Source organism: Ovis canadensis, chromosome 17 (assembly GCF_042477335.2).
Source record: "Ovis canadensis isolate MfBH-ARS-UI-01 breed Bighorn chromosome 17, ARS-UI_OviCan_v2, whole genome shotgun sequence".
Taxonomy (NCBI): Eukaryota; Metazoa; Chordata; class Mammalia; order Artiodactyla; family Bovidae; genus Ovis; species Ovis canadensis.
Window position 1 is genome coordinate 55,022,828 of NC_091261.1, and position 13,713 is coordinate 55,036,540.

Here is a 13,713-nt window from a genome sequence, read left to right on the forward strand (position 1 = left end):
CTGCCCCCGGGGATTAAGTGGTGACTATGAGGAAGGGCTTCCCTAGTGGCTCAGATGGTAAAGAATCTGCCTGCAAATGCAGGAGACCTGGGTTCGATGATCCCTGGGTTGGGAAGATCCTCTGGAGAGTGGAATGGCAACCCATTCCAGTGCTGTTGCCTGGAGAATTCCATGGACAGAGGAGTCCGGTGGGCTACAGTCCATGGGGTCGCAAAGAGTTGGACATGACTGATTGACTAACACTTTCATGAGGAAGAAGCCACTTGCCAAGAATGCCAAGTAGAAAGAGGAACCTGATGACCGCAGACGGGCCATGCCAACCTAGAAGGCCGACATCCAGGCCTTTAGGTGAGAAAAAGAAACTACTAAGCCCCTGTTAAGTCCAGTTTCCATTACAGAAGTAAATGAATTTCCCAACTGATCCAGGGCCCAGTCAGTCCTGACCATGCACATCCCCGTCCCACGGGCAGAAATACCAAGGTTCAGCCATACTGGTTGGTGAATATCCTGGGCCCTAAAGTGAGCCCTTGTCCTAGGTGATCACTCTGCAAAGCCCCATGACCTCCCCTCCATCAGGCAGCTCATGGGGCTCCGTCCAGGACCCCTCCAGCCTAGGCTGAGTGGCACTGCTGTCAGCTGCATGGAATCTCAGCCCTGGCCTCTGGCCTCCAACTCAAGCTGCCCAGGGACACACTCGAGTGTCACAGGAGACCCACACGCTCACGGAGAAGGCAAACTTGGGTGACCTGGGAGGAAACCTGTACCTTTCTCTGGCTTACCAGCCAAGGGGCTTTCTAAAGCATGACTTGGCTCTGTCCACTTCTGAGGACGCGTCTCCTTACGAACAGCAGCAGACAGGCTTACTCACTCTGTGCTAACTCGCTCACTGTAGCCCCCATCAGTCATGGAGCCGGTGGGGGGACGGGGGTGCAGAGAGTGGGCGTTTCCCTCTCCCTCCTCTGACCTTGGCCAGCCCTGCAACAGAGCCAGGGGCTGTCGCACGCGGGACTGGGTGTGTCCCCGCATCACCCGTGCAGCGCATGCAGGGCCTGCCACTGCCGGCCCAGTCAGCCTGAGGAAGGCTGGACTCAGCCCTTCCTCCTCAGGACCCCCTGAGGCCCAACACAGAACCCAGCCAGTTCCTGCCAACAGAGGGCTCTGGGACTCGTACCCTGGACTTCTCCCAGAGTGGAGTTCTTCCCTCAGGCTGCACAGTGAATCGCCAGGAAGAACCACGGGTTCCAGACCACCCCGACTTGGCCAGAGTGAGCTTCTGGGCCAGCTCGAGGGTGGGTGTGAGTGTAGAGGAAGCCAAAGCCACGGCCCTCTGAGCGCCCTCGGTCACAGCCCGCCGGCCTTGATGCTTGGAGCCGATGGCCCTGTGCAGTTCTCGGTGTGGGTGCTCGTGGCGGCCATGTGCGGCTGGGCCCTGGCTCTGCCCTTCCAGCCCCTGGTCTCCACTCCCAGGGTCCTGCCTCCTGCAGGACGGTGGACCAAAGGGTGGAGGGGGAACCTTGCTAGGGCCAGCGCTGACCAGGCGGCTCTGGAAGGTGCAGTCAGGAGCCTCAGGGTCTCCAAAACCCCCTTCCCACACCCTCCCTCAGAGGGCCCTTGGCTTCAGAGCACTTTTCCTGCAAGTTGGTTTTAAATGAAAGGAGGTGCTGAGGGCAACAAGCCAACACAGCCCTCTCCCAGGTGCTATAATCTAATTCATTAAAGGCATCAGGAGTGATAGCGCCTGTGGCAACGCGGCACCTGGCCCGGGGTTCACCTCGCCAGCGCCCACCATGCCCTGTCCGCTCACAGGACAGCTGAGGGGAGGGCATCCACGACCAGAGACACTTCCCAGCTGCTCTGCCCTCTCGCCACCTTCCTAGGATGGTCTAGACCACAGTGACCCCACAGGGCATCTGGGCCAACTCACTTTGGACAGCACATCCCTGACTTCCCCCGTGCCCACACCTGCCCCTCCTCTATCCACCATGTGACTCCCATTGCTACCTCCACCTCTCCACCCCTGCCCTACTCGCCCGGCCCAGACCAGTACGCCTGCCATGAGGCTTGTCATCTGGACCCAGGTGTGCGCTACAGGCCTGCCCTGACTCTGCTCACCCTGCCAGGCAGCCTCTGAATCCTTTCCACACTTGCTCACCTGCTTACAGGCTGAGCTATGCTAAAGCGTGAAGCCTGCAGGAGAGAGACTGGCCGTCTGTCCATCCACAGCTCCAGTCCAGGCAGGCCAGGCCACACCAGGGAGGTGGCAACTGATGGCCACACACCGCACAGACCTCCTAATGGAACCACGCTCCAGTTCACAAAACCTTCAGCAAACAGCACTCAGCAGCCCTCCCGTCCGCCTCTCACCAAGTGCCCTTACGCACACTGCCCTCATTGCCTGGACACACGTCCCCCATGGTGCTCAGTGCCGGCCCCTGGGCCCCACCCCGAGGGCCAGGGGCTCCATCGCATCGGTGTGGCCACCTCCTGCCAGTCTCACCACCTAAGATTCTTCAGGTGGGCTGTTCACTTGTCCACCAAAGATGGTGCAGCCAGACTCCCTGGGTTCCAGCTGTGTGGCCTTGGGCAGGTTCCTTACCCTCTCTGTGCCTTAGCTGCCACATCTGCATCGGGTAGTGGCAGGTCCTGCCCCATGGTGCTTTGAGTGAGTGCCAGGTGTGTGCACCCATTGAGTCTCATGCCCATTGCTGTTTTTCCAAGTTGAGAGCCAGTCCCAAGTGGTGCCCCCAACTGTATCCCTGCCCACAGAGCTCAGCACACAGTAGGTGTTCTGCAAACAGCTGCTGAGCTAAGAGCTCTTCCTCCGCCCCCCAGAACACACAGGGCCCAGCGGATAACCAGGACCGAGGACTCCCGAATCTCATGGGCCCAGGGAGGCGCTGTGGAAAGGAGTGCAGAAGGACGGTGGCACCGTGGGAGGGCCCCTCGCTGCCCTATGCTAACTCCCCACTGCACAGACCCCGAGACAGTGGAAACTTCACTGTTCCTGAAAATCAGGGGCTGGGGGGACTGCGAGGGACCAGGCGCTGCTGCTATTAGCAGAAGTGTCTGTTTGGGGGTGATGTTTACAACCCCCAGCCTGGAAACACTGGGGGCTGCACTTGGCCCAACAGAGCGTGGCCCCTGCTTTGCCCACGGTGCTCCCATCCCAGGGAACCCTGGACTGACAGCTGCAGACAGGCCAGGAGCTGGGGTACGGTCCTGCAGTCCCAGGGAGCCTCAGCAGCACCCCAGCATGACGTCCTTGGCCTCCTCAGCCAGGCCAGGCTGGCACCTCCACACCCGGGAGGCCACCCCCAGCCCCCGCATGCCCCACAGGAGAACCACAACTTTTCTGCCTGGTCTCTGGGACCCAGCCTGCCAGGAAGCCAGGTCAGCAGGAGGGGCAGGTGAAGTGTGTGTAGGGGGTTGCGGCTTACCTTGTCATCCCCGTCGCTCTCGCTGTCACACTGCAGAGGGGAGAGAGAGAGAGAGGGGAGTCAGTGTCCCGTAGGCAGGCTAGTTGCTACTGGGTGAGGTGAGGCTGGGGGCAGGGAGGGCCAGAGGCGGTGGCTTTGGCAGACCCCCACCCTGACTCGGGGCCTCGGGTCTGGGGTGGGAGTGGCCCCAGCCAGGGACCCACGTACCAGAAGCTGGGAGGGATCTGGGGGCCCCTGGCAAGTTCTGGATCAGAGCTCCATTGAGACCCTGGTGCGGGGGAAGGGCACGGGTGTAGGCGAGGCAGAAGTGAGACAAAGGAGAACACGTGACCGGGGAGACACAGACCAGCCACCGTCCCAGGCCCAAGCGGGCCCAGAGCCAACAGGTAACCCCAGGAAACACATCGAGTAAACCCCACTCCCCTCTGGTCCTCTCCCAGGTGCTGAGCTCCCTGGGGCGGGGGGTGGTGAGATGAGAGGGGCTCCTGAGTGGCTATGAGGCCCATGGACCAGGGCTCAGGGGAGGGAGACGTGAAAGCCCAGCCTCGGAGCAACAGGAGGGCAGGGGCAGGGCGGGGGCACCGGGGACGCCTACTCCCACTGCCCAGCCCCTGCAGACGCCCCAGTAGAAACTGCTACACATGTGAGAGCAGCTGGTTAAGGAGATTGTGACAATCGTGTAAATACATCTTTGTTTTCAGTTCCCAGTAAGCATAGAGCTCTAAAAAGAAAGGCTGCTCTAGAAATCACAGCAATTTCCCCCCTGAAAGAATATAAAGGAAAAAGAAGCTCTTCCCAGCAGCTGTAATTGTGACGTGTTTATGTCAAGCGAATTATACCGCTGAAAATAAATTTCCCTGGAACTCACAGGAGGCTCATGGGACCCTGGCAGACAGACATGTGGGGGTGTTCCCCAGACACATGCTGCTTCTTGAGGGGAGCTCACCCCAGACCCACTCAGCAGTGGGGCACACGCCCTCTATGCCCTAGGCTAAGGGCTAGAGTGGTACAGTGAGAGTTCATAGAGTTGTGCCAGCCTGCCTTGGGCTTCACGGCGGTGGGAAAGTGACCCTGGGGACGGTGTGGACCCCAACCCGGAACCTGTGGCAACAGGGATTGGTATTTGGGGGAATCTTCCTGAAGCTGAGAGCAGCTGCATGGACCCTCTGTCCCTCTGACATGCACCCTGCAGGGCCTGATCTGAGATCTCTGGGGGTTGGGGGGGATCCCTTCACAAAAGGCAGAAGGGGCTGTGGGTCCAGCTTCCTGGCTGGACAACCATGGTAAGAGGCCCCTGCCCCTCGGGGCTGGCCAGCTCTAGTGCGGTGGCTGACACCTGGGAGGCAGAGCAGGAAGGTGAGGAGGGGAACGTGGGGGGTGAAGCTGGAAAGGTGAGCAGCCTGAACACACAGAGCTTCACGTGCAGAGCCCGGACCGTGCTCTTAAGTGTGCAACCATGTGACTGGCACTTTAGGAGAGAGGGGTGGAGGGACTAAGGGGTCATGGATTGTGGGGAGCGGGGCCTGGAGAAGGGCTGGCACGAACCGCCTCTGATCCTGCAGAAATAGTGGAGCTGCCGGAGATCCCCCAGTCAGGCTTCTTTATGCCTAATTAGCAGCACAGAGCCCCTGAGGTGGAAACTGCGATCCCACCAAGCCGTCAGAAGGCTGGGTCTAGGGCACAGCACACCTGTCCCTCGGCTCCCCGGGAAGCAGCCCCAGGCCCAGTTTCACAGCCCTCCTGCACCTTCGGATGGGGCCCCTGGTGACAGCTAAATGATGTGACATTGAGGGGGGTGAGGGTGCCTGCCAGCGAGCACACGGAGCCTGTAATTAACCAAACAGCTCACCGTTTTCAGCCAGCACAGGCTGCGTCGTAAATGAATTCACGTTATTAAGTCCTACTGAATTAATGTTTAACTGCAATAGAGTCGGAATTGAATGAGGCAATTAATCAGGACAAGGAGGGAAAGAGAGCCGCATCTGTCTTGCGGGAGCTGCCTGAGCGAGGCGACCTTCATGGGGCTGGGCTGGGCGGCCCTGGAAACTGTCACCCTGGTGCGGGTGTGGGTCCAGGCAGGGAGCCCACAGAGCAGGGGACAGACCCGAGGTGAGTGCTGAGTGTGCAAGGAGCACAAGAAACGGCTCTGGGGCAGATGCCTGCTCTGACGCTGCGCTGCCACCACCGCTGTGCAGCCTTGGGCAAGTGCCGTGACCTCTCTGTGCCTCAGGTATGCTTCTGGAAAACAGTCAATGGCCCACCCACAGGACTGTTGTAAGGCTTATATGAGTGAATACATGCAAAGCTCTAGGGCTGGGTACATACTCATTACTATATACAGTAAGATGGTATTTTTCACCACCACCACTCAATATAATTACTGTTGTCTTCCAACAAGGATGAGAATGAGGGCTTCCCTCCCCTTTGGAATGGCTGAAGGCCCTAACCGAGGGAGTTTCAAGGCGGTGTCTCTCAGCCCTGGAAGTGCTGGCTCATGTCCCTCACCGTAATGGCTGGTGGCTAGACAGGGAGCCCTATTTGGCCCATATGAGAGCCCAACGTCAACCCCAACCTTCCCTGCTTGCCCCTAATTCCAATCCCACTCGGCAGGAACCACACCCCTCTACCAGTTCCTCCCAGCCTAGTCAAGCCAGCAAACAATGAAGCTGTGGCACCTCTCCTCCAGGGCCATCCCCTCTGCCCATCTGTCAGTCAGCCCAGGGTTAGTCCCAAGTGCACCTCAGCTCACCAGAGGGACCTCAGGCTATGTCAGCCCGAATGCCTGGGACCCAGGTGACGCTGAAGGGTGGCTGGGGGAAGGTGCCCTGCTGGGAGCTCATGACCACCCAGCATAGGTCAGACACATACCTGAGCTCAGGGTCCTGCATCACAGAGGCCCTGAGCTCAGCTCCTCCACGCCCCAATCCGCCGCGTCACTCTGCTAACAGATGTGACCTGCGATGTCTGAGGTCTGTGTGTGTCGCCCATGTTCACGGAGGTGATGTAACAAGGGACACGTGGTATGCCCCAGGCTTAACTGACAGCCTTCCCTGAGTCCCATCCACGGGGGGACAGGCCTCGAGACAAGGCTTAAGAAGCCAAAAGCTAGATGCGGCTTCCTTTGTCCTAATGTTTAAAAAAGAACTGCTGCCAACATTTAAAAATCTGGAGATTCCTCACAAAATCCTGCCTCTTACTGAGAACGTGGAGCCACATGCCTGGATGACAGCTCTGCCCAATGCTAGCAGGGCTCCACTGTGACCCCACCCTGCCTCTCCTGACGTCGAGGCCCAGAGTGCTGGTCCTTGTCACACGCTGGGAACATGGCCACACAGAAGCTTCTGGGGCCCAATCCTGGGGCTCTGCCCTGACTCCTCCACTCACAGTGATGCTGGCCACTCATTTCACTTCTTGGAGCCTCAGTCTCATCTGTAGAGCCGGGGGTGAGGGGTTCCACAGTGGGGTGGGCTTGGGGTTCAACAGGTCACTGCGCTGGAGCGCTTAGAACGGCCGCTGACTGGCAGGCTGGGCTCTGTAACGTGAGCTGCTGCCACAGCCGTACTACCTCCTTCGCTGTCACTAAGTGAGCTTCACCTTCATCACCTCTGTCAGCGCCACACCTTCGCCACGGTCGCCTGCACCACCACCATCACTTCCATCAGCACCCTCATCACCTTCACCATCACCACGGTCGGCCTCAGCCCCTTCCTTCACGTTATCCGACCAGCCCGTGGAGGCACCCGAGTCCTCCTTGGGGCCTGCACACAGACACCCTCACCTGACAGTGCCTGCTCCCTCAGGGCACCGCACAGGAGGTCTGAGGGGCTTAGCCTCCATCGCCGAGTCCCTTCCAGAAATCTAGGCAGCTGTCTGCATGGGGTGAGGGCCGCTCATCACCCTCCACAAACTGACACGGTCGTTCAGCAGCCACAGAGACCAGCCTTGTTCTCTCAGCGTGAACATTAATTACAGTGTCACAGTACCGCGAGGAAGGCTGCTGGTCTCCCACTCCTCAAACAAAGGCATGAAAAATTCATGGGCAGGGAGACCTCACTGCTGAGCCTGTGCTCCCAGCATACGTTCTAGAATCCAGGGCTGGCCCAGAGTCACCTCTGGGGGCAAGTAGGGTCCCTCCATGTGCAATGGAGACAGAGGGTCTGCCCTGGGGGGAGGGTGTTTAAGACCACCCCTAACCCAGCCTCCATCCAGAGGTCAGAGGGCCGAGGAGCAGTGTGGCCTGGCGCTTGGGGAGGAGGGGGAGGTGGGCCAGGTCCCTGTCCCAGCAGCAGGGCCTACACTGTGCAGAAGCCCTGGAGGCCCTGCCCACAGACCTGCCGGGGGTGGAGGGGGGCCGCACCTGCCCCCCAGCCTGGGCTGGGCTCGCCATGGGCACAGTCACCTGCAAAGGCCTGAGCAGCTGCTAACCAGAAGTCAGCAGGATCTGTGGTCTGCGTGTGAGTGGAAGGCGACAGGACCTTCTGTTCAGCCCACCTGGGTATGAGGGGAGGAAGATCTGAGCCGCTGCACAGTGGTGTTGACCCCTGCCCTGGGCCACAGCCGTAAGGCTAGAGGTGTGCTGGGGGACACCTGGGGAAGCTCAGGTGACATCGGTCCTTGGTGCGGGCAGTGCTCACTGGGGGTGTTCTCATGTGGGTGCTGAGACATGGGGAGTCGTGCCCTGAGGCTTCTCAGACGTGAGCACCTGGCATCCGATCCAGTGGGTGCTCTACCCGAGGGTATCTCGCCAGATGCCCTAGTGAATGCAAGGCACCTGAAGGGTCTGACCTGCCGTGAGGCCACATGGTGCCACGTGTGCGTGGGGCCCAGGAGCAGTGTCCGTGTGGGCAGTACACATCTGTCCTCAGGGCTCCCGGCCTCCTGTGGCCCCGCACATCAGCCCCAGCTTATTAAATATCCTGCTTGTTGGAGCTGCCTTGGAAGAACTGGGAGAGAAGAGCAGGCCCTCACCCTCTAGGGAGCAGAGGAACGCCACCCCCACCCTGAGCGCAAATCCATCCTTCTCCACTGATACAGGCGGAGGTGTCACCTTCATTTCTGTTGCAAACGCTCCGCGGGGAGGCAGAACACATTCCAGTTAAGCGATTCAGCAAAAATACAGAGCCAGATGAGGAGTGTGAACCCCAGGCGGGCAGCAGCCTGGGAGGAGGCTGCACTATCTGGTTACCACCGGGAGTGGGCTGCAAGGCTGCTGTTCATCCTGTGTGCTCACTTCCACCTTGGGAGTGAGCACTGCAGCTGAAGGTTTCAGCCAGGCTCCCTGGCCCTGTCAGGAGGAGACCCTGGGGGCTCTCAGGGGTGGGGGTGGCCAGGAGGGCAGTGCTGGGGCCTTTGTTGTTCCATCTATGGACCGGGGCAGCCGTGGTTGTCGGGTGGCCAGGTCTGAAGTGCGGGGCAGTACAGCGGCGGGAGTCAGCCACAAGGCTGGAGAAGGCTGCAGCCACCCATGCCCGCTATGGTATAGGCCCACTTCATGAGATGAGAAGGGAGAGGCTCAAAGGGTAAAGGGATTTACTTCCGGCCACATGGCCAGTGAGCAGGGGCCTGAGCTGGGTCCAAGCCCCAAAAGACCCTGTGCCACTATCCACCCTCCCCAGAACCACAGGCGAGCCCTGGGGCTATGAGGTTGGCAGGAGTGGGGGCAGGAGAAGGGCAGGGGCCTAGAAGACAACAGGACTTGGGCTGATGCTGTGTTTGCTCACTGGGGTTGCTTCTCCACACTTCTCGAGTCCCCACCACAGATCCACCTGCTTATGGATGGGGAAACTGAGGCAGAGTGATTGGAAGCCCTCCCAGGGCATGGATGGAGGGTTGGTGAGCAGGCTCCTAAAGCCATGATCTTAACCTGGCCCATGTGGTCAGAGCCCCATGCCAGTGACTCCCTCGTGGCAGCTGAGACTAGACAGAGGTCCCCGTCCTGCCCCTGGCCACCTCAACCCAGGAACTCCTAATTAGGCAAGAGATCTGGATGGTGGATCCTGAAAACCCTATTCTTATTTACTCAGCTAATTCACTTTTTATGACTGTTACGACTTCAAAGCAAAACAAAGCACTAATTACCCAATTAATGAGCAATTAAGTTACTGCATCCTAATGGCCGGGCGCAGCTTCCTCTGTGAGCAGAGAAGGTGGGGAGGAGGCTACCGAGCAGGGATGCACTGGGGGGAAATGCCATCTGTCACAGGCGGGGGCAGCGAGGACAGAGGGGCTCGAATCTGCCCAGGGCAGGTGCCCCTTCCACACTGCCTGCCTACCTGCCTGCCCCACGGCCCCTCGGGGCCAGAAGAGCAAGCCCCACTAATGCATCCATCCAGCTGTGCCTCGGCCAGTGGGGAGCTCATGGAGGGCAGTAGAATTCCGGGGCCACAGAGGCCGCCAAGCTTGGCTGAGAAGAGACAGCCACCAGGGCACTGGGTTTCATAGGGCCTGAGGGACAAGAGGCTGGGGACCCTGCTCCCGCCTCCAGGGTCTCTTCCTGCACATTCAGATGTGGCTGACAGCAGCCTCGGAGGGAAGCCCACGGAGACAGTACAAGGCTTGGTGGAAGCCTGGAAGCATCTCAGGCCCCAAGCCTAGGATGTTGAGTGGCCAGTGTGTGGCCTGTCCTCAGAGGGCAGAGTCTGATTATAGCTGGTGCCTGGTGAGAGGGGAAGCCGGCACAGAAAAAGCCAATCCCCCCAACCTGGAAGAGAACTCTGGGCTTTGTCACGCCTGGCCGTCATGACCCGCCAGCTGCCACACCCCCCCACCCCTTCCAGGCTGCCTTCCTTGCCCTTCCCTGAGTTCTGTGTGGAGCAGCACCCCACACAGCACTAGTCAAGAGTCCAGACCTCACGCTGTAGCCAATCTTCAACTAGCTGCTAATTTAACATCAGCCTCCTTCTATTGAAACCCAAGTTCCCTTAGAACAAAGATCTCATTCCTGCAGTCCAGGGCAGGCTGGGAGGGAGCGACTGAATGAATGAATGACTAAGGCGGGGACACACAGACTCCAGACACTGTGGGCAGGGAGTGAACGAATGAATGACTCAGGTGGGTACAGAGACCCTGGACAGTGGAGGCAGGGAATGAATGAGGGAATATATGGATGATTCTTGCTCTGACCACTGACCAGTCCCACTCTCCTCCTCCCCTCATGGGGTCTCCAGGGGATGGAACCCAGAGGGGGCTTTGGGTGTCACACAGAATGGGGTTGCTGCCTGTGGTGGGGGCCAGCCCCACAACACTGCCTTGTATCTCACACAATTCTGGAATGTTCTGTCAGACAAAGTTCCTGAGGCTGAATACCTGCTTATCACTGGAGCCTTGACCGTTACTGCTATGAAAAACACAAAGTTATGTCACATTTTCTCTGGGTGCAGTTCCCACAGACACCAAGGAGAACTGGGGCATGGGCCTGCGGGTGACTCTGCCAAGGGCATGCGCTGGTAGCACCCCATGGCCTCTGCTCCACGCCGGAGCCCAGGCCTGGCCCTCAGAGCGTGAACGAGTCATTTTGCCCCATCAGCTTCTCTCCCATGACTGCTCAGTGCTGCGGCTGAGATCGCCTCGTTCCTAGGGCAAACGTGTATCCAAATCTCCACAGGCCTCAAGGCTGTGGCCACAGGCTCCTGCAACTGGCCGGCCACGTTGTAATTACACCTGCACGCAAGCACATGCACTCACAGCGCCATATACACACACTCACCGACACACACTCACTCACATGATGGGCAGGGTCCAGTGCGTGCTGTTTCCCTGAGGAATGCCTGTCCCGCAGGTAGCCCAAGGACGGGCCTCCCCTCAGATGGCACCCCTGGACGCTGAGCCTCAGGGGCCCCTCCGCATCCTCTCCCCTCCTCTGTCACCCCCTCTGTGCACCTGCTTCCCTTCTTGCCCATCGGCCCCTCCCTCCACGGCACCCAGGACAGCAGGCATCTCTGGGTTCTCTTCAATCCTCTGACCTTGGGTCCTGGAGTGGCAGGTGACCCACAGGGAGGGGGCCACAAAGACTTGAGGACAGCCAATAGTCACCACTTTAGGACTTACTTTCCAACCACTCCCAGCCCCGCCCAAGCTGTAGGGGGACAGATGGCGCCCCTCAGAAGAGCCCGTGGCCCTGGGCTCCCCCTCAGGGGCCTTTCCAGGGCCCGGGCCCAGTCCTCCCCGCACACCGCGGATGGTGTGCCGCACCAAGGGGGCTCTCCCTTTGTTCAATCAGCCCTCGCTGGGCTGGAATCATGAACGAGCCCATCAGGAATGAGTAAAGGATGGCCCCCAGCCCTGCCGTCCGCCGCTGACCTTTCTGGAGTCGACTGCATTAATATATTCTCCTGTTGTCAGACTCAAAGCACTAACTGCTTTATGAATTATTTATCAACACAAAAAGTCTTAACCAGAACGGTGTTAACACGAATCCCTAACCTTCTGGGTCCCAGCAGCCCCGCCTGTCCTGCATAATTGAATTTCAGCTCCCAGCGGCCTGGCCAGGCCCGTCACCCACCGGCTCCCCAGAATGACTGTCCCTCCAGCCATGGTTCCTACACATGTGGCCACAGCTGTGAGGGGTCCCGCAGGCTTGCCCAGAGCGTCTGTGTCCAGCCTCCTGGGACAGGCCCTGACTGGACTGGAGTCCTTCACGTCATGCTATTTGAAGGGGCAAGGGCAGCTGGGGCCTCCAGGGGACCTGAACTGCTCTGTGCTAATCTGAGGGGCTTGGATCTGCCTGCACCCCCAGGCTGGGCCAGGAGAGGAATGTACCCACCCCCACCGCCCACCCCCCATACCCTCCAACCGCTGCAGCTACCCTGGAGGGTGGCAACAGCCGAGGAGGGGGTGGGGGGGTGAGTCCAGGGGCAGAAGCTATCTCCTAACTGGAGGTCAGGGAGGAAGCTGGCGAAGATCCAGCACGGGTGAGGGGGCTGTGGTGGCCCCCACAAGCTCTCCCAGAGGTCACTGCAGAGGGACCATGCTGCCCACAGCTCGGCCTCCCACTTCCTAACAGGCTGCCCTCTAGAGAACTCCAGAGCCACGCACTCCTGAACACTCGGCCCTCAGAAACTGTTACGATGAATGCAGGTGTTCTAAGTAACCAAGTCAGCACAACTGGTCACTTAACAACCGATGGTCAACCCAGCCTGAAGCTTCAGGCCCCCAGCTTGAGCAGAGGGCCTCCTAGCTCCAGTCTGCCTGGCTGCCTGCTCTCCAAAGCTCCCATGCGGTGCCTCGCCCAGAGGAGTGCCAATGTCAGGTGGTTTGGGTGGCTGGGACCAACCTGCTCAAGCTGTGGGTTGGCAGGCCCCTCCCCTCCTCCCCTTGGGGCCCTGGCACACCTGCACCCCACCAAGCATTTGCCCTTGGCCTGACCTCCCTGCTGCCCCTGACCACTGGCACAGTTGTCCCCAGAAACCCCAGCAGTGCCCAGCACTCTTGAGAAGCACCCACTGCATCCACCAACTCCCCATCAGAGCAGGGACCCCAGGACTTGCTCTGCCGTGTCCCCAGTGGAACACAGGCCGCAGGCCTCAGTGATGCCCTGGACAGACACGTGGAGTGTGACAGTGGCCCGCCCCATAGCGCAGAGACTAACAGCGGGAGCCTGGCAGACTCGCTTATTCTCCCCACAGCCCTGTGGGCTGGGTACCACGGCTCCTCCCTCTTACAGATGAGACGACTGGGGCTGCCACCCAGTGGCAGCTTCCTCTCCTCTCCTGACCCGAGATGCTGCTCAGCCCTGCCCAGTGGGCCCCTCATCCCCTGGGGCTTTGCAGAGCCTTGGACCTATGGTGCAGCTGCCCAGTGGGTAGGGTTTAGCTAGTGCCTCTGGCTCTGCCATCCCTGCCCCTCCCCTGCTCATGTGACACCTGGGGGCCACGCATGACCTTTGGAGGCTCTGGTGTGTTCCTGACAGAGCAGAGTCAGGAGTCAGAAAACTCACTAACCCAGAGGGCTGAGCCAGCCTGCTGGGACAAGCGCCCAGAGCAAGTGGCCGTCCAGGTCTGCGCCAGCCCAACCTGTGATGTGTGTGGGCACTTGGAAAGCCTCCCCCCAGCACATGCTGGGGTGCTGTCTCATGAGAGGGAAAGCAGAACACATGAGCGGGTCGGGGACCCCCAGGGAGCACAAGACACATCTTTCTCCCACCCTAGCGTCCAGCAGGACAGAAGGTAGCCACGAGAAGTTTCCTGGCCAGGAGGGTGGGTCCTCAGGACCCCTGGAGTTCAGATGCTAGAGCCCTGAGGGGGATGGCGCACTGCCCTGGCCTGCCGGGTACTCACCC

General features: G+C 59.7%; 1 protein-coding gene across 40 annotated transcripts in view; it reads right to left on the reverse strand.

Moving 5' to 3' along the window:
- Nucleotides 1-13,713, reverse strand: part of FBRSL1 (fibrosin like 1) — an 84,113-nt gene that overhangs the window by 29,217 nt on the left and 41,183 nt on the right. For all 40 annotated transcript variants that reach the window (XM_069558586.1, XM_069558588.1, XM_069558587.1 and 37 more), the window contains one exon: nt 3,438-3,467. In XM_069558586.1, the coding sequence (XP_069414687.1) occupies nt 3,438-3,467 (30 nt within the window). The remainder of the gene's footprint in view (nt 1-3,437; nt 3,468-13,713) is intronic.